Consider the following 27,211-nt stretch of genomic DNA (forward strand, 5'->3'; position numbering starts at 1 on the left):
TTGTGTGTTTCTACTACGGGCTGCACTTGCAGCTGCAGTAAAGCACCCATGGGTGCCCATTTTGTCAAAATGGCCACGGTCTTCTTATTTCACCATTTCTTGTTGGAAAGGTCCTTCTTGAAATTTACTCGGTGCGCCAACCCAGGTTTGGTCCCTTTGTTCATTTTGTGTCTGGCGGGATTCACAAGTGAAGTCCGCCACTGGCTCCAGTATATCTGGTATATCTGGCAGGAGCAGGAAGTGAGGGAGGTGCCCGAAACTCCCTGTGCTTTATCCCCTTGGTTACAGGAATGCACCCAAAGGTGATTGGCCGGCTGGCTGTCCAGCAAGGAGAGCCACCCTGCTGTGTGATTGACAGCTAGGCTGGAATGAATGGGAGAAACCTGCATAAAAGGCAATGCTTTTTGGCTTGGAAGGCAGTCGACCACTGGACGAAGGAATCTGAAGAAGAACTTGGAAGAGACGCCTGCTGCAACTCCTGGTCCGTTGGTTTGTACGGTGAAGCCCTGCTGCTGTGCTGAAGCTGCACATTCGCCTCCACTAGAGAAGCCCTGCAAGGACGACTTCTCCCCTTGAGTTGGTGGGACCAATCAACTCCAAAGTAAGCTGTCTGGACATCCTCTCGGAGCTGGCTGTATTTCCGCAGCTGCTGTTGCCGGAACCGAAGTGCCAGGGAGAGGGACACCAAACAGAGTGCATCACTTTTAAGACAGACACGAGCTGTTGGAAGATCCCCCAGACTCCCAGTAAGCAGGACTGACCAAGCCTGAACCACCTCAACAGAGTGCTGAAGCCCAGATGCGAGGAAAAACCAGAGTGGTATCCGTGAGACCGCGGTGGTGCTATTTGCTGAGACGCGAGGAGATGAAACCATGAAGTGCTGCTGACTAGAAGTTGGTCCTTTTCTGCCGCTGACCCTCCTATTGTGTTGTAGGAGTCCGCAGAAGTCCTCCCTCTTGTCCACACGATTGAGACCCAGGACAACAGGATCTACGGAGGCATACAGGAACAGAAGCCAGCTGGAACCATTTCTTCTAACTAAAGGTACCATACAGTCTAAGAGAACTTACCTCTTGTCTTGTAGCCTTACTTGATCCCAGTGGAGACTTGTCTTGGTTACTTCTGTAGAGTGCTTGCATCTTCTACCTCTCACACGTCTCCCAGCTTGTGACCCTACGTTGATTCTATTTTTTCTACATAGACTTCTAACACATTGTGCAAGACTTTTACCTACCTGCAAGAAGTGCTTCAGCTCACCTAGACTTTTGCCCAATTGACATTGGCTGGCCTGGCTCCCTGAATGACTCTTCTCTGTTTGTGTAATACCTTCCTTCCAGGAAAGGGTTAATTACTTTGCATTGGGGGGGGGGTTAAAAGGTACTTACCTGCTTCAGAATATTTGTGTGATCTCCTGTTTTAGTCTGAAATCGCTTTACTTTAACACTAATCTCAGTATTGCTCTAAATGTACCAGTGATACATTAATGATTAGTGTCCTAGCTATTTAAGTCACCCGAGGGCGTAGGAAGTGTGTGTGCCATCCCAAAATGGGTATTTGTTGATTTAGAGAAACTAAGAGTGTGTATTTTGGAGTGTATTTGTGTGTTACTATTATAATGCCCCTTCTGAAGAAGGCTTATTCAAACTGACTGTTAAAGAAATTAATAATTGTTTAATCAAGAAACCTTGAGTGTAAGTGTTTATTTGGATACTTGTCACTGTGAATCTCTGTGTATCCACCCTACTGCTCACATTGATCCCTCTTGAGATAAGCCTGGCTGCTCAGCCTCACTACCAACCTGTGTAGTTCAGACTTATACCAAAGGTTGTGTCCCTATTGCCAGGAGGTCAAGATTGTTGTAGTGCACCCAAAGGGTACTGCTCCAGATCTTGCCTAACACTCCCACTCCATAGCCAAGAGTCTTGGAGGAGGCTGGTTCCAGTGAGCCAAGCAGCACAACTTTGGCACGTGGGATGCAGATCGACAAGTTGGCCGCTGTGCCGGACAAAATGGCTGCTTGACCCTGTAACCGGCTAGACAGAATATGCACCGGCCTCAGCAGCCGCCCGCTACCCCATCGGTATCACCTACCACCCGACCGGCCTGCAAGGACAGGTTCTTTGAAAACGTCCTCACGCTCATGAGATCCCGTTCAGATGGGGGCCATCCTCCGCAATGTAATCATGGACATGCTCCCTCCGGCCCCTCCGCCTGCGCATATAGTCATTCCTCCTACGGCTCCAGCGCTGCAAATCCCGGTGCAGCCCGTGCCAGCTCCTTCAATTCCAGCTCCCCTGCCTCCCACGGTTCAGGCGGTTCCATACCAGTCTCTGCTGCAGCCTCCGGCTCCGGTTTCCATAACTCAGCCCTCTGCTCCCAGCACTTCTCCACCTGCTCTGGACCAGACGGACACCCTGGTGGACACGGACGAGGAAGAAGACCCCAACACACCCTCGTCAGCCAAGGACTTCCACAAACGACTCGCAAGTCTGGCAGAGTACTTGGGCCTTCCTCAACCCAGGGTTGAACAACCAGAGCCGGGGGTGTTGGCAGAGGTCCTCACTCTATGCCCTGCCACTAGAATGGGGATCCCGATGAGAATAACTGTCTGGCTTCGGGCTACTAAGTTTAACCTTGTCATCCTCGAACGCATATTGGACCTTCCATTCAATGCGGGAGACCTCTTTCACTGCACCACCAATGAGGAGTTAGATAAAAAGAAAAAAAGTTCACAAACGAAGGCCACGCCCAAGGCGTACACCCAGCCACATCAACGCTGCGACAAGGGGTCGACGGTCCGAGGGTCCTGCGGCTTCCAAATATGGAGGTCCAGCCAGCCTGACCATTCGCTGAGTCAACACTGGTGCAAACAACAAAAGGAGGGGGGAGCAAGGGCTTTTCAGTCACCCTCCTCTGCAACAGCCTCTGAGGGAAAGAAGGCATGACACGTTCCTTTGGGTCCACGTGTCTGCAGTGGGGGCAGGCTTGCCCTGCAGGCACAGTCTTGGCGTCGGAAGTTTGCGGACTCCTGGATCCTCTCAGTAGTATCCACAGGGTAGCACCTACCGATCCCTTCCTCTCCTCCCTTCTCCTCCTCCACTCACACAGATTGGACAGCCAGGCCGTGGAAGAATTCCCAGCGAGGATTGGGCTTCTATTTCAGGATTTTCACCATACAAAAGAACCAGGCTGGCGTGAGAGTTGTGTTGGACCTTTCCACCCTCAACCTCTCCCTCCCTCTTCAAAAATTCAATATGGTTACGCCAGCACTGATTGCAGAGACATTGTGCAGGGGAGAACTGGATGTGCTCCCAGTATCTGACGGATGCTTTTCTACACGTCTCGATTTGGCAGCTGCATCGCTCTTTCCTAGGAATCCGGATCATCGTCTGCCACTTCCAATACAAGGTGCTACCCTTCGGCCTCAATTCAGCCCCCAGGGTATTCACCAGGTTCATGAATGCGGTGGCAACCCTCCTCCGGTCGTAGGGCCACCACGTCTACATGTACCTGGACTGGTTCATCAGGGCGAGGTCTCTGGAGGCGGTGCATCACACATCCTCCACCCTTATGATCACACTCCACGAGCTGGGATTTTCCGTCAACCTCAAGAAGTCTCAGCTGCAACCGACGCAGAGCTTCACTTTTCTGGGCCTCATATGGGTCACAACCTCAGAGCGAGTTTTCCCCTTGGACGACAAAGTCACGGCCTTCAAGAGAGCACTACTTGCTTCCTCACCTGAAAAGTGACCTTGGCCTGGTAGTACCAACACTTATTAGGCATCATAGCGCGGCCCTACTGGCCGTACCCTACACAAGACTCAAGATGAGGAGATTGCAGCTGCACTTTGCAGCCTCATGGAATCAGGAGTGGGACGCCCAAGCAGAGCTGATAAACATTCTGCCATCTCTACGCCTGGACCTCACATGGTGGTCCAGGGACTGCAACCTACGGATGGGCAGGCCTTTCCGGCAGCCGGCCCCGCACGTCGCCATTACTACAGATACCTTCCTGGAAGGCTGGGGGGCTACTTTGGACAACCACAGTGTCTGAACCCTGCAGTAGTCTTGTATCAACTGGCTGGAGCTGAATGCCATCTGGCTAGCTCTCAAAGCTTTCCTTCTGCCCATTGGGGGTGGGGTTGTCCTAATCCAGATGGACAACTCCACCAGCATGTGATATGTCAACGAGCAGGGTGGTACCAGGTCTTCACCACTTTGCAACGTAGCGGTCAGCATGTGGAACTGGGCCCTGGAGAACAACTACCTCAGGGGCATCCACCTTCCGGGGGAAGTCCAACCTGGAGGCGGACAGGTTCTGCAGACTGGGAGCAGACAATTACGAGTGGCAGCTGAATGATCAGGTGCTGCTGGAGATCTTCAGCATATGGGGGCATCCTTGGGTGGATCTCTTTGCCTGCTGGGACAACATGTAGTGCCAGCAGTTTGTGTTCTGGCAGGGCCCCGGCTTTCTGGGTGATGCCTTTCAAATTCAGGGGAGTGGCATTGCAGCATATACCTTCCCTCCTACACCCTTGATCCACGGGGTGCCCTGCAAGATAAAGCAATCGTGTCACCTCAGCATCATTCTGATAGCTCCATGGTGGCCCGCAAAACTGTGGTTCTCAGAGCTTCTCAGCCTCTCGGACAGGCCGCCAATTCACCTGCCGCTGGGCCCAGCTCATCTCCAGGTTCAACAGGGTGGCAGGGTCATCAACCCTGCCCCACAGAAGTTAGCCTTTGCAGTGTGGTTCCCGAGCAGGTCACGCTATAACACCTGGGCCTATCAAGGCTAACCTAGAACTTATTCAGCACGCTAGGAGCAAGGCTACTAGGAGCCAGTACAAGATTAAATGGTCTAGGTTCTGTCACTGGGCCGACTCTAAGGAGATCGACCCCCTTACGTGCACATTGGATGACGTACTCCTTCTCTGCACACTTTGACCACTCAGGCGTGCAGGGTGATACATGCCGAACCTATCTGGTGGCTATCGGGGCCTACAGAAATTCAGAGGAGGGAGTTTTCTCCTCTTCCTACCCAGTGGTCAAGCGACATTTGACGGGCCTCGCCAGGCTCTTCCCTCCGAGCAAGAAACTGCACCCCGTGCAAACGCACAAACCATTTCAGCCAATGGCGTCCATGGACATCAGGCTGGTCACCATTAAAACAGCTCTGTTGGTGGGTCTCATCTCTGCTCACAGAATCAGCGAGATCCAGGCGTTGGTAGCCTCAGAACTCTATACTATTTTTCACATGGATAAGGTGGTCCTGAGAACACACCCATAGTTTCAACCCAAGGTAGTCTCCGCTTTCCATCTGAACGAGGAGATTCTTACCTACGTTTTTTGCCGACCCTAAAGGCGCTGCTCAGAGGGTCTTGCACTGTCTGGATGTCTGCTTGCTGAAATTCTATCTGGACAGGACTAAGGGCCTCTATTGTAAGGGGGATGGTTTCGGCCATCTAAGAGGCCTATGAGGGGCAGCACAAATCACTTCCAACTAACATGCACATCCACGCTATCAGAGCCAAGGCCACGGCCGTCGCATTTCAGCAGCAGGTCCTGTGGCAGGTCATCAGCAGTGCGGCCACCTATGCCACCCCTTCGTCTTTCTGTAAGCACTACTGTTTGGACTGCCGGCTCTAAATCAGATGCGGCTTTTGGACAGGTGGTTCGAAGGAACCTGTTCGCTTAAGGAGGGGGTTACATTCAGTTGTAATCACCCATGCAGTATAGAGGAAAGGGACAGGACGTAAGAGTAATAGTTACTCACTGTAGTGACTAACGTACTCTTAGTCCATAGTGCCCTTTACTCCATATGTCCCACCATCCCTCCCTAATAATACTTGTGTCATTAGGCATTGTTAAATATTGTCGCCACATCAATGGGGACTGAGGAGTGGCGCCAGTGGCCGGAGTAAGGGAGCGCTTCCCCACGCGCCTCGAAATTTACAGAGGAAGAAGATTTTTTCTGGGGGAAAGGGTTCTGTTTCCCGTTCCTAGCGAGGGACTCCCATGCAGTATGGAGGAAAGGGGGACTAAGTACGTTAGTGACTACCGTGAGTAACTATTAATTTATTGAACTTCAAACAAGGGTTGGAAAAATGCCTATGTAATCCGAAACCTACTGTTTGGAGCAAGCTACGACCATCAAATAATAAAAATGCAGTCCTAGTGTTGTCTTGTCAAAATAAAAGGCCATAGGAGCCAAGGACAGTAGCACAGCGGCAAATAATTCACTCCACCTTGACACTTGACGCAGGAGGGCCCTGGGTACCTCTGACCAAGCAGGATTCTTCAGATTTTATTTCTGGTCTTACATTTCCTATTCTCGAAGGTTGTGGAAAGTAAAGGTCTTTTTGGGAAACGGTCAAGGGCTCTTCGCTCCTTGCAATCCTCTTCGGTCTTGCCGACTTTCGCCTTGTATTAAACTGCCATCTTGGAACTGCTGCTTCCTCGTGTACTTTGCCTTGCTCAGAGTGTGCTTTCATGCTCTTCCTTTTATCCGTATGGGGAAGTGTGATGGTAGTCGGGTGTGTATAATGGTCAGTAATTGCCTGACCCTGCCTGACCATTGTATTGGCACATGTCGGGTATATGGCTCGGGAGTTAGTCCATTTTCTTTCACAGTGAGCTGTCAGGGAGAAGGTGTTCGTGTTGGGAACAGGGTGTGGGGGGTTGAATTCCTAAGTAGTATCCTACCTGGTAGGATGGGGTAAAGGTGTTAAGGGGAAGGTGATACCACGTCTCAGCATCTGGCATCCCACTTCTACTCCCCGAAGACCTCTAACCCAGGTGATCCTCCCGCACTAGTCCACCTCCAGGAATTGGATCCACAAACAACGGACGTGTCCTGGCCACCTGGGTGACAGGTTTTCGGGGACTAGTGGTGAGACAACTTCAGGTTTCTCACAGTAATGACGCAAATGATCTTAGCTTTGCCTGAAAATACCAGTAAAACATGCAAAGTCACACACACAAAAACACACCAACACAACACACGCACACACACCCTTTTACCCAACCATAGATCTCCTCTCACATGCATTCACCACACAGGCATGCACCCACCCACCCAGAACATTCACAAACAATCACATTCATAACCATTCACCCATCACTGACTGATCCATACACCTTCTCTCACGTCCACTCACACTGCGTTCTCCACACAGACACATAACCAATCCGAACATTGAAACACACTATCCATTTCTTCTCATTCACCCACCACTGACTGACCATAGCACATACATACATCTGACGCGCACTTCACACATTCAAAATACACATCACATTAAAAAAATAAAGCCTGCTTACCTGTTTTTCCAGCTTTGGTCCGTCACTCCAAGCCACCCTCCACTTCACTGTACTGCTCACAAACGGGAACCAGGAAACTGGCAGAGCTTCCTGGTTCCTGTATATGAGCATCAAGGAAGCCAGAGGAGAAGGGTTTGAAGCTCAACGTGGCATGTGTCACGGTCAGCTCTAACCACTACTGAGCACTTCCTTCTTGCGCTGCAAGCCCTGGCCCAGCCTTCACACTGATGGGTGAGGACTGGCCTGGGCCCCTGTTGTGGCAGGGCCCCTATGGAAGTTCTGGACACTGGCATAGCGGGGGGGGGGCGCTGCTCCAGTGCCCAGAAGCTTCCAATTAAATCAGGGGTAGAAACGGAGACTGCAGGGGTGGCAAGGAGGCCACAGAGGTCACGGCTGCAACCCCTGACAACCCCCAAATGACATTCCTGTCTTCACTTCCAGGAGATCCACAGATGTCCAGCTTAATTGAACAAGCACAACAACCACATCCACTGGAGAACCAGAACATCAGCTGCCGCCTTTCCTTTTTGCAAACTAATAAGATCACCCTTCATTTTCATCTACCCCATCCCTCCTGAGAGCTAGCTTTGTTTGCTACACCACATAAATGAATATGTGAGTCAATGAAGCTAAGTGATACCATTGTTGCATAGATCTGGGAAGCTAATGCCAACTTCTAATCCCAGGACCCTCACTATCTCTACCCTGCTGAGTATTTCCATGCCTAAAATAAGCTAAAGAAAACACTGTAACAAAGGATATCTGTCGTTCACAGTTATGCATATAAAAAATGAATAAGGAAATGCATGGCAGTTCAGAATAACAAATAATTGTATTCACAATGTAACCATGGTCTCTAATCACAACCTGGGAGGATTCCCCTTGCCCGGATTTAACTTGATTCTGTTTCATAGTTCAAGAAAAGAACACATGGAAATCCTGGATTTCAATAAAAGTTCCAACATCATCTAATGTCGCTTACACTTCTAAGCGGAAAGTTCCAACAAAAAGTATAAAGTTTCCCTTCCTTCTTGAACATGTTCTCAGTTCACAAATAGCAGCAATAATTGTCTTGGTTAGGAGGATTTTTGCCACAACACACTCCAAAGAAATATAGTTCAGTTGCAACCGCTTTACTCAGCATTTCTCTTAGCACCACAAACCGCATAAATTGTCTCTGCCAGAACCTCTCTGTAGCACGTCTCCAATGTCCACCTGGTATACTCCTATGCCAGGTCAAACTCTGCAAAGGTTTGACATCTGATTATACTCCCTTGCCCGAACAACATGCACATCAACAGGGTCTTTGGTGTGGTTTAGGTCAACTGCCAAGGGGTTTGCCACAACTTCAAAGTATTGAACAAATTGTACCTTCAGTATGGACGTTTCAGAGGAAAGCAAGATTCACATTGGTGCTCTTTACTATTCTTCTACAACTGATGCTCCTCTCCTTCTGGATATCCCTTCCCCAGAAGGGCAGCCTTTTTTTCCACTCCTGTTCCACTACACCAGTAACCAGTGACTGCCAAGGATAGGTTTTCTTCCTGCTTCTCCCTTGATTTGGCAATGTGAGTTTTTATCAGCTTTCACCTTAGGTTTTGACAAAGTGTGGGCAACAAGTCTCCCAGCCTGTGGACCTTTCAATAACCCCCTTCTGCTGTTGGCAATATCGACTAAATGGTATTTGCCTAAGCCTTAGCCTCTCTTGACTTGGGCAATGCCTGTAGGTCTTGACTTTTACCAATAGTTTCTCTTGGCTTGGGCACGGCTTGTTGGTCTTGGCTTTTATCCTTTCCCCCCGCCTAGATTTGCTGGGCTTCCCACCAACTCACACTTTAAACACTACAGCCATTCACATTGGTTACAATGTATAACCTTTTATTACTTAGTGCTTCAAAATCACTTTGTGAATCACTTTCTCTCCTATCCGTATGTCGCATCTGCTGCTGTTCAATATTTTGGTATTCAAAATTAAGCTTTGTACTTGTTTCACTCCTACGTGAGTGTCTGCCACTCGCCAAACACCTGCCTGAGCCACAAGAGCAGGGATGGAGCGTTCCGGGGTCACTACAAACCTGTGAACTCACCAGGTGAGGCACAGGTCTCCATTCCACTCGCGACACACAGAACATCTGCTTTTGTGGCTCTTTACTTCTTGGCAGACTGCTTCCTTCAGTCCAACTTCATCTGCGCCACCTGCAATGGGAACATCAGTTGCTCCAGGGGTCTTCTGATGCATGCCAGCCAGCAGAACATACCAGCCACCTGAATAGGCCTGCCAGGAAGGTAAGTTTCCTTTGCCTTCGGTTCCTGCTGCGCAGCCTCTCCAACACAGGGTCTCCAACCGGCAAGCTTCTTTACTGCACGCTTCCTGCTTCAGGATCCCGGCCCTTCAAACTTCGGGAGGCACAGACCCTCTCGGGACCAGCATGTGCAATCTGCCAAACAGGGGTCCTGGCGTCCCCTCTCTCCTCCAGCTTCAGTATGGGCTGCTTGCGTGAGTCATGCTGCTGCTTCTTACTGCTACTGCTCTCCCATGGCTTCAACCTGAGGGGGCTTTTTAAGCCTCTGTCTCCTTCAGGTGTGGTAATTGGAATAAATGATTGGACTACTCCTGCATCATTTCCCCTCCTCAACCCGCTTCCTCATCCCAGTACCTAGTGAATTATGGTACTTGAAGTCCCTAATGACAGTTTTCAGAGATTGATTTGCATGTTTAAACATTTCATAAGAATTAGTAATCAAACTTGATAATTCTTTTAAGTTATTATTTTTCCTACATGTTCGTTCACTGTACCATTTGGGCATCAGATTGGTCTTTAGCTTTCCAAGTTTCAAGATGTTTGTAATGAGTTTTAGAATTGTATTCACCTCTATTTGCTGGCTGATCTTGGGGCAAGATGATTATTGCAACAAGCTATTATATATTTTGACATTGTGGTGTCCTCCTGCCTAGAGGAGGACAAATACTGTATACCATCCCACAGAGACCTCCCATTCCCTTGGGACTTTTCTCCTCCCAAGTGATCCTCCCACAGAACACCACGCCAAAGGTCAAAATCAGAAAGCGGCTGCCTTTCCCTGGCCACCTCGGAGGAGACATTAGGCAGGGAATTTGTGAAGAATCGGTGGGATTCATTGCAAAGACTAGGGGCTATCATATGTCAAGGCAAGGTGCAGTGTACTTACTCGATAAAGGATTCACTGTTTGTAATACTTCATGTCTAGTCTTACTTCTTGTAGAGTGGGCCAGAGGTAGCTCTGTTTGTTTTTGGGTTTGTGGGAACCTCACACTGAGATCTTGTACAAGATCCCTATGACACTCGCCAATCCTTCAGGTGTATGCTGATTAATGTCAAATGGACATCTGTCTCGTGTGTTACTGGTGTCCAGACGACGATGGTAGATAGATCCCTACTTCAACTTTCAGACATAGTACCAGTGCTTAGTGAACCACTAATCTATCATGTGAGTTTGATGGGCACTAAATGAACAAACGAAGGAACCACACACCACAAACGAGCTGATTTTAATCTTGTCAACACTTTTTGCAGATAGATCTTTCTTATGGCTATTGGCAGGGTCCCATTCCAAATGTTGACTGGGGTCCAGCTGTTGCTGTTTAGAGTCGAGGATGTAGCCCCGACAGCATGTTTGTTGCTTGACTGTACATGATGTTCCAGATCCACATAATTGGCAGCCACTCCGATTACAGGCTTGGAAAAAACAGCCTGCTAGACATTGCAGCCCTCTAGTCTTGAGGCTGTCGGAGAATGGGAATAGAGAGAATGTAGGGTGTGTTGTCCAGGAATCCTTTAGGAACTTGCATACAACAATTTTTGGATGGACGTTAAGTGCACTGGATCATGGTTGTAGCCCAAAATGTATGCTGTGCACACACAGGACCTCGAGGTCGGGGAATGGCTGAGTGAGGGCCTGCGACTGTGCTTTGGAAGATTCTAAGGCATTTCTTCTAATTAAAAAAGGTGTTGAACGCATGGTTCAAATTAACTCAATATAACATGCTGCATGAACTATACTGTGTAACTGCACATAATGAATCCTAAAATCCTTAAAGAATGTCCCAGTCATGGTGCCTTGTGAGTGCAGTATTCTTTTGTTTGATGTGGCAGTGTCCTGTGGTGAGACGCTTCAGGAGTAATGAATCTGACATCATATGAGACTCCAAAGGATCCTGCTGCTTTTATTCTTGGTCTGTGTTAGGAAAAAGTCAGAACCAGATGTATAGAACTGGCGGAATTGCTAGCAAAGGTTGAAAAGAAATTGCCTGGAGAGACCTTGCTGGCCCGCTGCTGGGGTGCCCAATAGTCATGCTGGGATTGGGTTACTCCTAGATAAAGGGTGGACAGTCGGTTGGCCCTCTTCTGCCTCTGTTGCATTGTTTCCCATTGTGTTCTATTATACCGCTCCCAATGAGACTTACATGTTGGTCAACTGGCTCAAATATTGTTGCTAACGGCACTGAAATAGCGAAACGGTCCATGGTGGTTCTATGGGGAGTGTGTTGCATCAGGGCGATGGGTAGGAGAGTAAGTGCATATAATGGGACTGTTTCCAAGGATCTGCATGAATTTTCCGTCGCGGAAAAGTCTGCGACGGAAATGTTTGTATGAGAAATGTACTAACCACAAAAGGTTTGTACATTTCCCATGCGAACATACATTACAAACCCCTACAAACCCACACCCCCAACATACCCCCAACATACCCCCACCCTACTTACCTTTGAAGACGCGCTGAGTACCTGCGGCGGCAGTTCCCTTTCACTTCCATGATCAGGAACTGTTGTCGCAGGGTTCTTTTTTCTTTTTTTTTTTTTCCCGGGCAGTTGCAGGGGTTTCCCCCGCAATCCCTGCTCACTATACTATAAAGTATAGCAAGCAGGGTATTGCGGGGGACACCCCTGCAGCCTCGGCTTTTTTTTTTGATTTTTCATTTGTTGGGGGCCTGGAGCGGTGTCCACTGCAAAGCCCTGCTCACGCAGGGGACACCCCTCCCCCAGCCCCAAGTCTGACCCCACCGAAAACACATACCATGAAAGGTTTGAACTTCTGGTAGTTAGAACTTTGAGTGGTGTGTGCTTTAGGTCTTTTGGTGGGGTCAGACTTTTAAAGTCTGTAATTTCGTACAATACAGTTTCCAATCGACCGAGAACCAAGATCTTCCCTATTGTTTTGTGTTTGGGCATGAGATTCTCACCTTTGTCGAATGTTACTGGTTTGAGGTTTTTTGACTAAATTTAATTCTGAGCCAGTAAATCATTAAATGTGAACAATGTAAGCCTCAATACGATTGTTCTAAAAGCGTTTGAAGTATTAACCCAGCTTAACACCCTACTCTTCATACAGACCGGGCTCCAAACCCATTTTAAACTGTTCACATGTAGGGGTTGATTTAAATTAAAGCATGACGTTTGAACTATCCTTATTGTTGGAATGCATGAATTCCCCCTATTTAGCCATCTAGAACTTTCATTGTTGAGCTTATTTGTAACTAAAGACAGTAAAGTCTCCAAAGGGTGCAGTTGTTTGTCCAGGATAGGATGTTGATAATCATGTTTGTCATGTTGAGAATGTGGAACTGTCTCCTGTGGTTAATGTCATAACTGTTCTTTTGGCTTTTGGTTTTTATCCATATCACCCTCCTAAAAAGAAATGAGGCAAATTGTTCTTGGTCCACTGCATAAAATCTTGATAAGTTCGATCTTAAAGTGATTATAGACAACCCTTCTTGTCGTGTGTCTACTCATGCTATGATCCTACATGATATGCATGAGTATTAATTCTTGTTCTGTCCCACACAGGACAATAGTTTTGAGCAGTTCATTATTAACTACTGCAACGAGAAGTTGCAACAGATCTTCATTGAGCTCACCCTGAAAGAGGAGCAGGAAGAATACATCCGCGAGGTGAGTCTTCTATCCTTCTGTTTTATTCTGTGATGCCTGTGGGCTTTGGTTCCTTTAGCTGCAGAAATGTGCAAAAATCTAGTGAACTTTAAACTTCTGTGATTTGGGGCTTGCAACGAAGTGTTACTTTTACATCATGAAATTGGACCAGGTTCGAATAACAAATCTATTTGGGTGTTCAAAAAGAATAACAAACAAGCACATTATGCAACTTGTTAGATCTTCATTTCCCCATGCAGATTTAGCATGAGTAGTCCCAAAATCTGACTGGGTTTCATGATTTCGTGGTTGACACCATCAGTCCCATTATTGCAGAATCTTTAGAGCACAGTGTTCACTGCAGAGTTTCTCTTGCGTTGAGCCAGATGCAAAGGGTGGAATCTAGGATGGTTCTTTGTGGAAAAGCTTGGACTTTAGAGCTCAGCAGAGGGCTTGGTGATCTTGGATGGATTTGGTTCTGGAATGGAGTCATTGACCGAATTGAAAAGAAATGACAAAAAAGCACCAGCACCATACTGTGGTCTTTTTGAAGACAGTACTTGAAGGATGGATGAGGAGTGTAAATTGCTAGATAAGTGATGTTGGAGATTGAAGTTGATAGAGAGCTGGATGATGGAAGGCTCTGTTTGCCAAACAGTTAGACTTACATTTAATGAGTGAGAAAGCAGGGATCCCGTAGAGAGAGAAGATGGCTAAAGATATGTGTTCAATTTTCTCGAGGTTAAGAAGGTGGGGTGCGGCAGTAGAATGGCAGATGTACATAATGTAAATAAGAAGGGAGTGTGAGGGGTCAGCAATGAGAGGCAGGACAACTACTTGTTCAAAATAATCCATTTTATTAAAGAAAAAAACAATGATATTAAATACCTCACTATCCCTACTGTGGCAAGGATTTCCCTGCCTAACAAAACTAAAGGGAAACACACCAACATATCATGTCTGGCCCTCACACTTAACATCAAATACAAAGAACATATATGGCAATTCAGATAATAACAATAACATTCACAGTTTCTTGATAACCTCTCAATAACCTGGGTGAATTCCTTTGCCCTAGGATTCAATATGAATTCAGCTCCAAAAGGAAAACTAGGAAATCCATGTAGGTAAAACTGTCTCAAATTAGTTCTTGATATTTCAATGTCAATGTAAAGTCTTGTTAACCAAAATTCCAACAACAACAAAGTTGCTCTACTTCGTGAAATAAAGACTTTCCACTTCCTCAAAATAGCATCAATGTTATTCCCAGCCACGATGCTTTGTTACCACTTCCATTTATCAAAGAAGACTTTGTACAATTCAAAAGGAATACAACTTCTTTAATTGTTAGTGAAACACAGTTCTTGGTTAACAGCGATTAGGTCACTTTTCACAACTTAGGATTTATAGTAGGTTTGTCAGGATGACTTCACAGTACTGCTGCTTTTACTTCAGTGACTTCAATTCTACTAAAGTGTACCATGATAACATTCTTTATCATCTCACAGTACTGCACTTCACTTGTACTACTGATGTTTGCACCTACTGACAAACAGATATACCACCACAGCTTCAGTACTTTGTAATTCAAAACAGTTTTTAGTTCAACACCTTCAAACATGCAAAGCACTCTTCCTTTGAATATCACTCTTGAAAAGGGGCTGCCTCTTTGCCTCTCTTGTCTGGATGATGTCACAACAACAACCACCTAGGTTTGCCTTTATGACCCATTTAAAGTCTTTGGCAATATAGATTGCTTCAGCTTCAAAGAATATATATAAGCAGCAAGTTTCCCTTCCCCAACTTTGCCTTCCTCTCTGTGTCTGCCAACTGTTAGCCAAAACAATTACCCAGACACCTTGATGCCACTCTCTTGGCTTCATGTAATGCTTGCACACTTGTAATTTAGGCAAAGTTAAACTTCTATTAGGCTCATAGTCTTAGTTGAATTGTTTTCTGGCTTTAAGAAAGGCTGCTTTCAGTCTCAGAGGGAAAGTGCGTTCAAAAATTGTATTGTCTTAAGAGATGGGCAATAATCAAAAACATATATTAAACATCTTTTTAAAGAAAGTTCCTGTGTAAAATTGTGAGCAAATAATGTTTAAACCCCTCTAATTTCAAGCACTAGGAGGCATCCATTTTGTGAAATGGATGAGCCTCCTGTGCTTGTGTAAGTCTCTGCCCTTGCAGCACCAATCAAGCCAATGCCACCTGCTAGTAGCTTTTATTACAGCAGCTTTTACTTCATTATTGCCGGAAAGCAGAGAATGCAGGCAGGCAGGAAGGCTGCTGCGGTAAGTGCTTATTATGTTCTTTTTCTATGACAACCACAGCAATTATAAATACAACTGTGTTGTATTTGATTGCTGTGGTTTTCTTTCTAAGTTTCATGGGCCCCCCCGGCTTGCGTGACTACTGCTACAGCGTGCTTCTTCAGCCCTCATCCTCATCCCAGTACTTATGGGGTTATGGTACTTGTAGTCCCCAACAACACAATCAGTTCTTTTAGGTATTTGCTTGATTTTAAGGTTGGGTTGACTTCCCTTAAATTAATTTAAAAATGAACCATTGGAATTCATTGTTACGGGGGAAGACCATTTATTTAAGGCAGCATTTTCAGATTTCTTTACCTTATACCTTTGGGAGTAAGGAGGGTGTTTATCATGAAATACCTTGAAGGGTCTTTCTGTTAAGGCTGGCTCAGGTTTTATGGTACTTGTGCCCAGTGCCACATATCTTATATGTGGGTCAGGGACATTATAATGACAATAAGCCATTACAATGTTTTGGTAACCTTGAAAGGTTTCCCCTTTCAAGTGACAAATACTGTGTCTCATCCCATGGTATCTTCTCACCACCCTGGGCCCTGTCTCCTCCCAGGTGATCCTCCCACAGTACACCACCCCCAAGGTCAGGATCAGGAAGCATTTGCCTTTCCCAGCCATCTGGAAGGAGAATTTAGGCAAGGCTTTAGTGAGAGATCTGTAGGATTCTTCACTGGAGGCAGAGGCGTGTGTTGTTTTGGTAGCTCAATCTGTAATAGATGAGGTTGCTGACAGTAGTTGCTTTGTAGTTGAGGAAGACCTGGTGGAGGATTTTCTTGGTGGTGGAGGGAACTGTGAGCTGACCACACGGTTTATTTGGAGAATGTGAGAGTGGTCTGCTTTGAGGCATACACTTAGGCTGTTGATTGGTTTGTAGTAAAACGGATAGGTCCAAGAGAGGAGGGGGGGTATTTGGAAGAGGACTGCAGTCAGGAGTGAAGGGACCAGTGAGTAATTCATGTTAAAGAGGACCTCCATTTTGTCACTGTCAAGTTTGAGACGGTTGTCCGGCATCCAATCTTGAATAGTGAAATCGGATGCATGTAGGAGAGTGGAAGACAGTTGAGATGGGGGGCAGAGATAAGGAGAGATTATAGATGGTGATATATTTCTAAATGGTTTGAGATTGTGTTAAATAAGGAAGAAATGTCTTTGCAGAAGTATTCGAAGAGAGTAATGGAGGAAGTAGAGTTGGAAAAGAAGTTTGAAGAGTTATTTGGAGTTACTGAGGAAGTTGCAGATCCCTGAAGTGGGTTTGCTTTCTTGAGATTCTGGGTCTGCCATTTGGAAGCTCCCACATGAGTAAATTAGGCTACTTTGGTTGAGGAGTTGTAGATGTGATATCAAGATGGTATGAGCACGTAGCTGCGGTTTAGTTGTCTGCCGTTGGTGAACCATTTAGTTGGGTCTTCTTTGGTTTTGCATTTTGTATTCTTGAGGGGAGCAGCCAGGTCTAAGGCGGATGAGAGAAGATTGACACAGGCCTAGCTGCAAGTCAAGCAGAGATTGCAAGAGGAGTCTACATCACTTTAGACAGGAAGGTGATCCGGGTGATGGCAAGGACTTTCACTGGTCTGCAAGGTATCAGGTATCAGGTTTACTTGAGGGGCGGGAGGGACAGAGAGATTATTTTTACGATGGGGTTTAATTGCTGATAAGTAGAGCCAGTGATGCACCTGCTGCTAGAATTTTAACAAACCCTTTATCACCCTTCCTTTAATGAAAAGGATATCTTTACAATGCAGGATGTAATTTCCCTCCATAAGAGTTTGAAAAAATGAAGGGATTTAAAAAATAAGCTTTCAGTGATACCCTTGTCTGTCTGTAAATTGGATATCCATTGGAGAGGAGGTCCATTGTCTGTCTGGTTTTCCCTCCGTTGCACCATGTCCACCCCTGCAACTATCTTTGTCAGTCGGAAACATTCTTGTTGTGCAATCCCTACACAGTGTGTCACTTTATACATCTTTCAGGGGTTCCAAGTGATTTTAACATTCGTAGTAATTTACTTTGTCAGAATTTCTTTGAATTTTCTTTTTTGCTTTTGTTTTCTAATGGGGTGGTCCCCGCGTAAGCCCCTCTCACTACCACCCTTCACCCTCAGCCCCCTATACCACCTAACCATTACATACATCTAGACAAGTACTTTCCCACAAAGTAATTCTGATTAAATAAATTAATTTACTTGTTGAAATAATGGTATGCACCTTCAGGTGTACCCCAACTCTCTGAAAACTGCACTTTCTCCAACTACCATGTAATGACACTCCCATTCTGAAGCTCTATAAAAAATAATACAGCTCTATAAAAAGTAATGCATCTCTTTTGCCCCTTGATGAAGATCTTCTGTTGAGCCTTCAATTAAGCTTCCACCTGAGACCCATTATTTTTCTATTTTCTTTTAAATATCCCTTCTTTTACTTCCAAAGGAGACTACTCTTCCTTCACCACTTATCACTGGTAACTTCCAGTGTTGATTACATTCCCATAATTTTTTTCTCAATGATGCTGCCCCTGCAACAAAGGGAAGCTTTCGTCCCTTCCCTATGCAACATACACCATAAACCAATGAAGCGGCATGCTCTACCATAAAGCTGCACACCTCACATTTGTGCCTCTACCTAGGCAATAATGCCTATCGCTGGTAGGCTAACCTGGGCTGCAATGGCCAGTGGACCAAAAGGCCTGAGCAATGGGAGAGCCTGTACTGCGGTCACAAATATAACAAAGCCTCAGTCTCCTTAGGTTGTCACTGACCTACATTTTACTTGCTTTGCTTCTGGAGACCATTTACCTTAATGCAATGGGGAATTCAAGAAATGCATGCCTCCACCCCTTTTGATGCTTTGTCTTTTGTCCTGTTTAGTCTCACCTTCTGCTGATTATCCCAATGCAATCCAGTTATGGCAATTCCCAACATAACTACAGTAAGCATAGTAACCCAATCCCTGGGCCCTCTTCTTGTTCACTCTCATTGAGAGTATGCTTCTGCAGAACACTGTGTAATAACTTCATCCCGTTCGGTTTATAAACTGTTTTATGCTATGGTACACTAAGACGCTGCCAGATAATCTGCCTCTGAGACTTTCTAACTGTCCCTACTCTCTCCAACGGTTAGTGATCTTGTGGGAATTTGGATAGTGCCTTGCACTTACTCTGGTTTGAGTCATACTATCCTTGTATGTCCACTCTCGCTTCTACGCCCCACTCACTCCTCCCTCCTTTCTGATTCACTCCTCCTGATCTTGCCTCCACCCTTTGATGTTACTTTTCCTCCCCTCCCCCTCATTGCCCCCCTCCTGCTCCTTGCCTCACCCCTCCTGCTCCTTGCCTCACCCCTCCTGCTCCTTGCCTCACCCCTCCTGCTCCTTGCCTCACCCCTCCTGATCCTTGCCTTCCCCTCCTGCTCCTTGCCTCCCCCCTCCGGCTACTTGCCTCCCCCGTCTTGTTCCTTGCCTCCCCCGTCTTGTTCCTTGCCTCCCCCCTCCTGCTCCTTGCCTCCCCCCTCCTGCTCCTTGCCTCCCCCCTCCTGCTCCTTGCCTCCCCCCTCCTGCTCCTTGCCTCCCCCCTCCTGCTCCTTGCCTCCCCCCTCCTGCTCCTTGCCTCCCCCCTCCTGCTCCTTGCCTCCCCCCTCCTGCTCCTTGCCCACCCTCCTGCTCCTTGCCCACCCCCTCCTGCTCCTTTCTTCCCCGCTCCTGCTCCTTGCCTCCCCCCTCCTGCTCCTTGCCTCCCCCCTCCTGCTCCTTGCCTCCCCCCTCCTGCTCCTTGCCTCCCCCTCCTGCTCCTTGCCTCCCCCTCCTGCTCCTTGCCTCCCCCCTCCTGCTCCTTGCCTTCCCGCTCCTGCTCCTTGCCTTCCCGCTCCTGCTCCTTGCCTTCCCGCTCCTGCTCCTTGCCTCCCGCTCCTGCTCCTTGCCTCCCGCTCCTGCTCCTTGCCTCCTGCTCCTGCTCCTTGCCTCCCGCTCCTGCTCCTTGCCTCCCGCTCCTTGCCTCCCGCTCCTGCTCCTTGCCTCCCGCTCCTGCTCCTTGCCTCCCGCTCCTGCTCCTTGCCTCCCGCTCCTGCTCCTTGCCTCCCGCTCCCGCTCCTGCTCCTTGCCTCCCGCTCCTTGCCTCCCGCTCCTGCTCCTTGCCTCCCGCTCCTGCTCCTTGCCTCCCTCTCCCCCTCCTTGTCTACCTCTCCCCCTCCTTGTCTACCTCTCCCCCTCCTTGTCTACCTCTCCCCCTCCTTGTCTACCTCTCCCCCTCCTTGTCTACCTCTCCCCCTCCTTGTCTACCTCTCCCCCTCCTTGTCTACCTCTCCCCCTCCTTGTCTACCTCTCCCCCTCCTTGTCTACCTCTCCCCCTCCTTGTCTACCTCTCCCCCTCCTTGTCTACCTCTCCCCCTCCTTGTCTACCTCTCCCGCTCCTTGTCTACCTCTCACGCTCCTTTTCGCCCCCTCCCTCTCCTTTTTGCCCCCACCCTCTCCTTTCACCCCCTCTCCCAATACTTTTCTCCTCCCACCCCTGCTCTCCTCCTCCCACTACTACTCAGACACCCTAGTTTCACCCAGTAGCATTCAATTCACTCCTTACACTAACCGCTCTGCTCACTCGACACGCAAACACTTGCACTGCAGAACCACGTCCACTCATGGACAGGACTTCAGCTGCTCCACAAAACACCTCCACAAGCCGCTGCTCGCGCCTTCCTCCTGCTGTTTTCTTAGTCGTTCTCCACCTATACCGCTGAACTCACCTGCAAAACACACACATTCTGCTGTCCCCTGCTTAAATCCGCTTTTAGAATTGGACAACTATTCCTGGCCAATGTGACCCCCACTTACTCTGTGCAGGCTCGCTGTTGACCAATGATGTTGGCGTAGGAAGTCCGATGTCCAAATTGGTGTTCTGGGACCTATTCCCTTGTGGTATCACGGTAAGTGTGGGGGGGGGTGGTTCCTTTCCCCCTTTTTGTCCCTGGTGGTCTTGGTGACCTATGACAGGTTGACCGGCCTCACCGTTGAACTCTGCCAGTCGCGCACTGCAAGTCTCCATGCTGGGTCTGTGCACGGCTGCAGCTGGGGGGGTCTCTCTGTTTTGGCCGTGCTTGGCTGTGACTTTCCTTTGCAGCGCTTCCTTTCCATTCTGCGTTTGGGGTGGTGCTGATGTTGATGCTTAGAATTCTGTATTCGTCTAGGGGTCTCTGAAAATGAAGAATCGCTAGCCAGTATTTCAGACCAAAAGGCAAGGCTGGAGATGGGGGGGTGGGGGGGTCTGCAAACAAACATACTGGCCCAAAGGGGATGGAACAGGAATTGGGACCTTCTAATGCTACAGTCCATCTATGTGGTAGGACTGGCTCTGGATGGCTCCCTACCACTGGCTGAGAGGGGTTCCCGTCCCTGCTTGATGAGGCTAAATTACGGGCCTTGTCACAAAAGCTAGGAGGTGATATGAACACCACACGCTTTGTGTGCATCTGAGCAGATTGTGTTAGTGTTATTCCAAAAGGTAGATCTCTGCTGCATTGGGCCGGAGAATAACTGTGGTTCCTGCTAGTCTATGGATTTGAGTGCCCTCTGGGAGCGAGCGGTACACTCAACATCTTCCTCTAAAAAGGCAGGAGGGTGACACTGTTAAAGTTACTGGTGCCAGAGCTTTTGACCAAGACAGCGCTGGTCCTTCTGGAGTAGTGTTCAGAAGAACACTGCTCTTCGGATGCTGCCTGAAAAGACAAAAAGAAGAAAAGGCCCTGCAAATGTCCCTGCTCTCCCAATGACACTATGGAGTGGCACTCAACTTCCAGAAAGTGGACCCTGTCGTCCCAGCTCCAGGGAAGAGGACTTGTTTGAAAAACCATCTGCACTCGAGGTACCATACCCCACCTACTCCTCCTTCCTGAACCACTTGGAGGACCGTAGGCTTCAGATGCTGAACATCTTCATTGAGGCTGTGATGCCTTTTGGCCTTGGTGACACGCCTGCTGGTTTGGTTCCCACCTCCCCTCCCATGCTGTTTGGCTCCAACTTTGTATATCAAAGCTGTATTGCCAGCTTCCTCTGCTTCAAGGCCAGTCAGTGCTGGCAACTCACAAGGTATGTCTCTGGTCACAGAGCTGTCTTCTAAATCCATCTTTTTCTTTCTTGTTTTTTTTTTAAAAAGGATATTTTGACCTAAGAGCAACTCACGTGGATTATGTGCTAGTATCCAGAATTACGTTTATATGAAAGATGGGCCATATCTTTGAGGGTAATCTTACCCCATATGATTTGGTGCCCTTGGACTCGGGTGTGAGGTGGGGGACATCCCACATGTATTGTGGTTTTGCAAATTTGTTTGCTGTAGCTTAAACATTTAACGGGCCCAATTCTTCCATTTAGGCGCTGTCTCAACTTTGAGGGTAAAACATGTGGTATTGTGTAACACCCCCCCCCCCCCCCCCCCCTAATGCACCTCAATGGAATGTATGGGCATGAATGCACCATTGTGAGGATCTCTGTAGTTTGGGCCAGATGATGTCCACGAGCTTTGAGTTCGCATCTTCTGTTTGTAAGAGCGTGTGCTATCTGTTAATAAACTGAATTTAACGTTTTTTTTTTTTTGTCAAAAGCAAAAGCGGGACAAATCTAGGTTTCATGTTATTTTAGACTTGGGGAGTGTACACACACACACGCACACGCACGCACGCACTTGCACGCGCGCGCTGGCTGCGGTCCAGTGAAGTGCATGGGAACTTGACACAGATCGAGCAATGGAAGTGGAATCTGGAAGCAGTTCGGCGGCTCCCGTTTTGGTCAAGTACTGACGGTGGCAAACAGCTGCATTTCTTAGCTTGTTTCAAGACTAATGGCACAGTTGTAAAGATTATTCAGTAAGTGTTCTTAATGGGAGTGCACTTTTAAAATGATCCCACTAGAGAGATTATCAGTCAAGGGCCCACGGCCACATATGGCGCCAGTATCTTATGAAACTAATAGACATTTCTTTTGATATTTTTCCTAGGGTATACAATGGACTCATATTGAATACTTTAACAACGCCATCATCTGTGACCTGATTGAAAATGTAAGTTTCTTTGTTCGTCAATTGAATGCTGCATTGTCAATTGTTTTCTAAATGTCTTTGTTGTTGCTGAGGAACGTTTAGTGTGCATTGTAACACAAGGCTTCCTTGTAAGCATAGATTGCAAACATGTGCGTTTAAAATACTTGTGAAAAGCACATGGAACCAATGCTTCAGTTAACTAACTTTTTGCGAGAGGAAGTCTTGAATTTGCAAGCCTAAAAAAAAATGTGCGAGTCATGCCATGTTTTTGGAAGTCAAAATAACTCCAGTGTATAAAATTACCCTACCGCCATGACACAAAATGGAAGTCAATTGTTGAGTAATGAAAGGCTGTTTTCTTGCCTTTTGGTTTTCAAGGCCTAGAATACAATGGAATATAATCACACTCGCGTGTGATTGTCTCCAAAACACAGAAGCAGCGCATGACAAATTAAATACTAAGCACAAAGCATTGAGCTTCTTCGATTAGACTCGCACACAAATCACTAGCAACCAGATCCGGTCTTTATCACTTCCCACAGGAAATCCTTGTTAAACTGTAGACAAGTATACACTTTAGGATCGATACCAAACTCTAGATTGGCAGCAGTGCCCTACAGTTTGATTACTGATAACCATTCATGAAAACAGCCTTGGCCCTCTGAACCTCACGAACACGTGGTTCAACCACAAGCCACAAACTATCATATACTCTTTTATACGTGACAACACCCAAAGGGACAGAACTACCACGTTCATTGACCCATCACAAATACATATTTCCACAAACCAATTTATGCTTGCAAGGCAAAGAGTCCAGACTACCAAAATACACAGCACACACCTCGAACTGTCCCTACGCACCCCATCCTCTACAACTAGAAATCTGTGGTGGGCCGCTTATCTACCAAAGGATAGAACAAGAAAAGATGAATCAAGTATAGTTCTGTGGACTGACCACAGATACTAGTAATTTGTATTTGGTTATTTGTAATGCGCTTAATACCATACCTGCCTACATTTGAAAACCAAAAACCCTGAGATTTATGCCCCATCCACACAAGACTCTGCCCATTTGCACACGGCTCCGCACACAAAACCTGCCCACCTGTTAAAAGGTAAACTCGGTTGTTGTAGAGGCGGACATTCCACCCAAGTCTCCAGCATGTGACAGAGGCTATCCATGAGGTGCTAATTGTTGGGCAGCATGTCTAAACCTACAAGGCAGCTGGCAGCTGGAATGCAGGGCACATTTAGGGTACATCTCAAACCACAATTCCATTATTCTGGCTTTTGCCATCCTGTAATCCAGGGTCCACTGCTTCAACCATTTATGGAGTTTATTACTGCACCGTGCTTCTGGTGTGCCATTGTGGCCCTATTGCAAAACCATGAAATAAGTTAGATTTTAGAGGGTCTATTGGATAGTGTTACAGGCACACTGTCAGGCCAAGAAAAATAGACTAAAAGAGCAATATAAACACGGTAATACTGCTTTCAATCCAGTGACACCGGATTGAAAAAGTATTTACCGTTCGCATTGGGCGACTAAAACAAGGCAAACTGGCGAAAGGCAAGAATGAAAGCTTATGTAAAATAAACAGTCGCTGCCGCAGAGACAAATCCACTTACTTCAATTTGTGGATCCTCCATTCCTGGCTCACAATCTCAGGCAGTGACACGGCACATGGATGGCAGCAGGAAGGCTTGGTGGGCTGGCTCCGGTGGGCGGCAACTCGCTCTGCTGCAGTGCAATCGGAATCTGCAGATTGATTCAGGCATGTCGCTCTTCGGGCCAAACTCTGTTCGGGGGTCCGCCGCTGCGCAATCCTGCAAGGATGAAAAAAAAAGAAATGAGTGAAAGCTTCCCACCAGCAACAGACTCCTATAGTGTGCAGGGAGGAACATTTGCGCCGTATCTGGGTCCCGCCCACACCTCCACCAATTGGCTACCGGCAGCAGTCTTTTGCAGCCAATTGGATGGAGGATCAGACGGGATCCGGAAACTGCATCAAAAACCCTGAGATTCCAGGGTCTTCCCCGGAGACCCTGAGAAATGGTAAAAAACTCAGCGTCTCAAGGAAAAACTCTGAGGTTAGGCAGGTGTGCTTAATACCCAGAGGTTTCTAAACATGGACCCAGGGATAGAACCTGTGTTGCTCTGTATCGTCTTGCTTCCAAGGCCATGCTGTGTCTTGGTGCAACAAGCAGTTATCACATTCAGTTGATATTCTAGCCTTACTCTAACGTCCCGTCCCCTTTCCTCCATACTGTATGGGCATCCCTCGCAAGTGACGGGAGACAACCTTTTTCACCAGAAACATCTTCTTCCCCTTTAAATTTAGAGGCATGCGGAGACGCGGCCCCGGGAGCATGCGCTCACCTGACTCCGCCCACCAGTGCCACTCCTCAGTCCCCTTTTCCGCATTGACGGGAATGGGCTGAATTCACCAGCGCTCCTAGGCTTGGCTCCGGCCATGTAATACCACGTGCTCTTCCCCGGATATTCTTCTATCTTTGTCTTTTCAATAGGTACTTGGTCCTCTGACACCACGCTCCTCCCCAGCACATGTCGACTTCAGCGGGCTTCAGCTGGTGTCCAGCCTGCAAAGGTCTCTCACCCATGTCCGACCCCCACGCCCTTTGCCTCTGCTGCCTTGGCCCCGACCACAGCATGGAAGGTTGTTCCGCATGTGACACTTTGACTCCACGTGCACTGAAGAACAGACCATCTAGGAGGAGGATGCTCTTCCATAGCCTCCGGAGGACCTGAAGGACTTTGTCAAACATCGCTCAAGGCCGAAGGGAAGGCTTCTATTTACTATCACACCCTGTAAAGGCGGCGACTCCAAAATGGAAGCGCCTGACTGGGAGGAACCTTTTGAGTTCTAGCACCAGCACACCTACCGAGGCTAGTCCAGCTACCGGCCTCATGGCCGAGGTGTCTCCGGATCCTTCCGGTGTCTGTGTTGAGGGACTGCAAGGTTCTTTTACCAGGATTACTCTCGAGGGGCAACGCCCTAGTACCGGCACACGTACCAAGCCTAGTCAAGCTACCGGCCTCACGACCAAGGGGTCTCTGGGTCCTTCCGGTGTCAGCGCTGAGGGACCGCAAGGTTCTTTTACCGGGATTACTCCTGAGGGGCAACGCCCTAGTACCGGCATCATGGCCGAGGGGGCACCTTCACGCAGCACTACCGGCAGCTCTGCTGAGGGCAATACGCCTTCCAGGTCAAGGCCTGAGGTGCGGAATAGGCCTTATGTTCCAACACCAAGTGTCTTGGATGGGGCTGGGTCCAGCGAGCCTGGCACCACAACTTCGGTACGGGGCACGCAGTTCGACAAAATGGCCACCGCGCCAGACAAGATGGCAGAGCGTCCAATACCCCCTCTGGCAGAGTGTTAGGCAAAGTTTGTATGCAGTACCCTTTGGGAACACTACAAACTATGAATAGAGGTATAGCCAACCCAACCTTTGGGATAAGTTGTACTACACAGTTTTGGTAGTGTGTTGAGCAGCCACGCTTATCTCAAGAGGGGAAATGTGAGCTGTAGCGGAGTTACACAAAGATTCACAGTTACAGGTATTCAAATAAACTCAAGCTCAAGGTTTCTTGCATAAACAATTCATAATCTATCAGTCAGTTATAAAGCCTTCTTCAGAAGGGAGCAATAGAATAGTAACACACAAATATACTCCAATACTGTACACTTTGAATTTCTGGATCAGACAAGGCCCTTTGGGATGGCCCACAGACACAACCTACACCCACAGGTGACTTCAGTAACAAGGGTGCTGGGGACATTAATACCTTACTGTTGGCCTACAGAATACTCTCAATAGTTTGTAAAAGGCAAATGTCATTAGAACACAAGAAATTACAAATATTCTTAAGCAGGGCAAATACTTTCAGATAGCAAGAGAAGTCATTCAATTCAATAGGCTAAGCCAAATTCAATGGGCAACGAGTCTTTGTATAGGATGCAGCACTTCAAGTAAGCAAATGGAAAAGTCTTTGCACAAGTTCTTAGAGTCTTTAAGAAAAAGAAGAATCAAATGTAGGGCCACAAGCTGATTAAACTTGTGAGTTGCAGAAGTTACAAGCACTCCCACAGTAAGAGGTAAGTTCTCTTAGGCTAGTTTTACAGTACCTTAGTAAAGAAGAAAAAGATGCAGCTAAAGACTTCTGTTCATGTACAGCTCTGCAGATCTCACTGTTCCTGGGCCTCAGTCGTGGGGACAACAGGGAGAACGCCGGGTGACTCCTGCACTGTATTGGCACTGTCAAAGCTGGCAACCGGCAAACTTTACTTTCAGTGGCTGTTTCACGTTTCAGCTCCTTGCGGTACAGAAAAGAGCAATAAGTGCGGTTCCTGGCTGTCGAGGTGGATTTTCCTCACATCTGAGGTCCCGCACTGGACTGAGGGGGTCAGGCCTAGTCAGTCCTGCTTCATGGGAGTCTGGAGGATCTTCCAAAAGCTTTAGGCCAGCTTACAAGCAACACACCCAATCTGATGTGCCTCTCCCTGGCTCTACGGTTTCCTGCGGCAACTCCGAGAAAGTTCAACCAGCTCCGAGTGTCCAGGTGGCTTACTTGGGAGTTGATTGGTCCCACCAACTCAAAGAGAAAAGTCGTCC

At 47.6% G+C, this 27,211-nt stretch overlaps 1 protein-coding gene across 4 annotated transcripts in view; it reads left to right on the top strand.

The window, feature by feature from the left end:
- MYO1B (myosin IB) overlaps positions 1 to 27,211 on the top strand; it is a 1,142,119-nt gene that overhangs the window by 785,329 nt on the left and 329,579 nt on the right. For all 4 annotated transcript variants that reach the window (XM_069615684.1, XM_069615681.1, XM_069615682.1 and 1 more), the window contains exons 14-15: positions 13,145 to 13,249; positions 22,531 to 22,593. In XM_069615684.1, the coding sequence (XP_069471785.1) occupies positions 13,145 to 13,249; positions 22,531 to 22,593 (168 nt within the window). The remainder of the gene's footprint in view (positions 1 to 13,144; positions 13,250 to 22,530; positions 22,594 to 27,211) is intronic.

This window comes from Ambystoma mexicanum, chromosome 9 (assembly GCF_040938575.1).
Source record: "Ambystoma mexicanum isolate Mex_15411 chromosome 9, UKY_AmexF1_1, whole genome shotgun sequence".
In the NCBI taxonomy this organism is placed as follows: Eukaryota; Metazoa; Chordata; class Amphibia; order Caudata; family Ambystomatidae; genus Ambystoma; species Ambystoma mexicanum.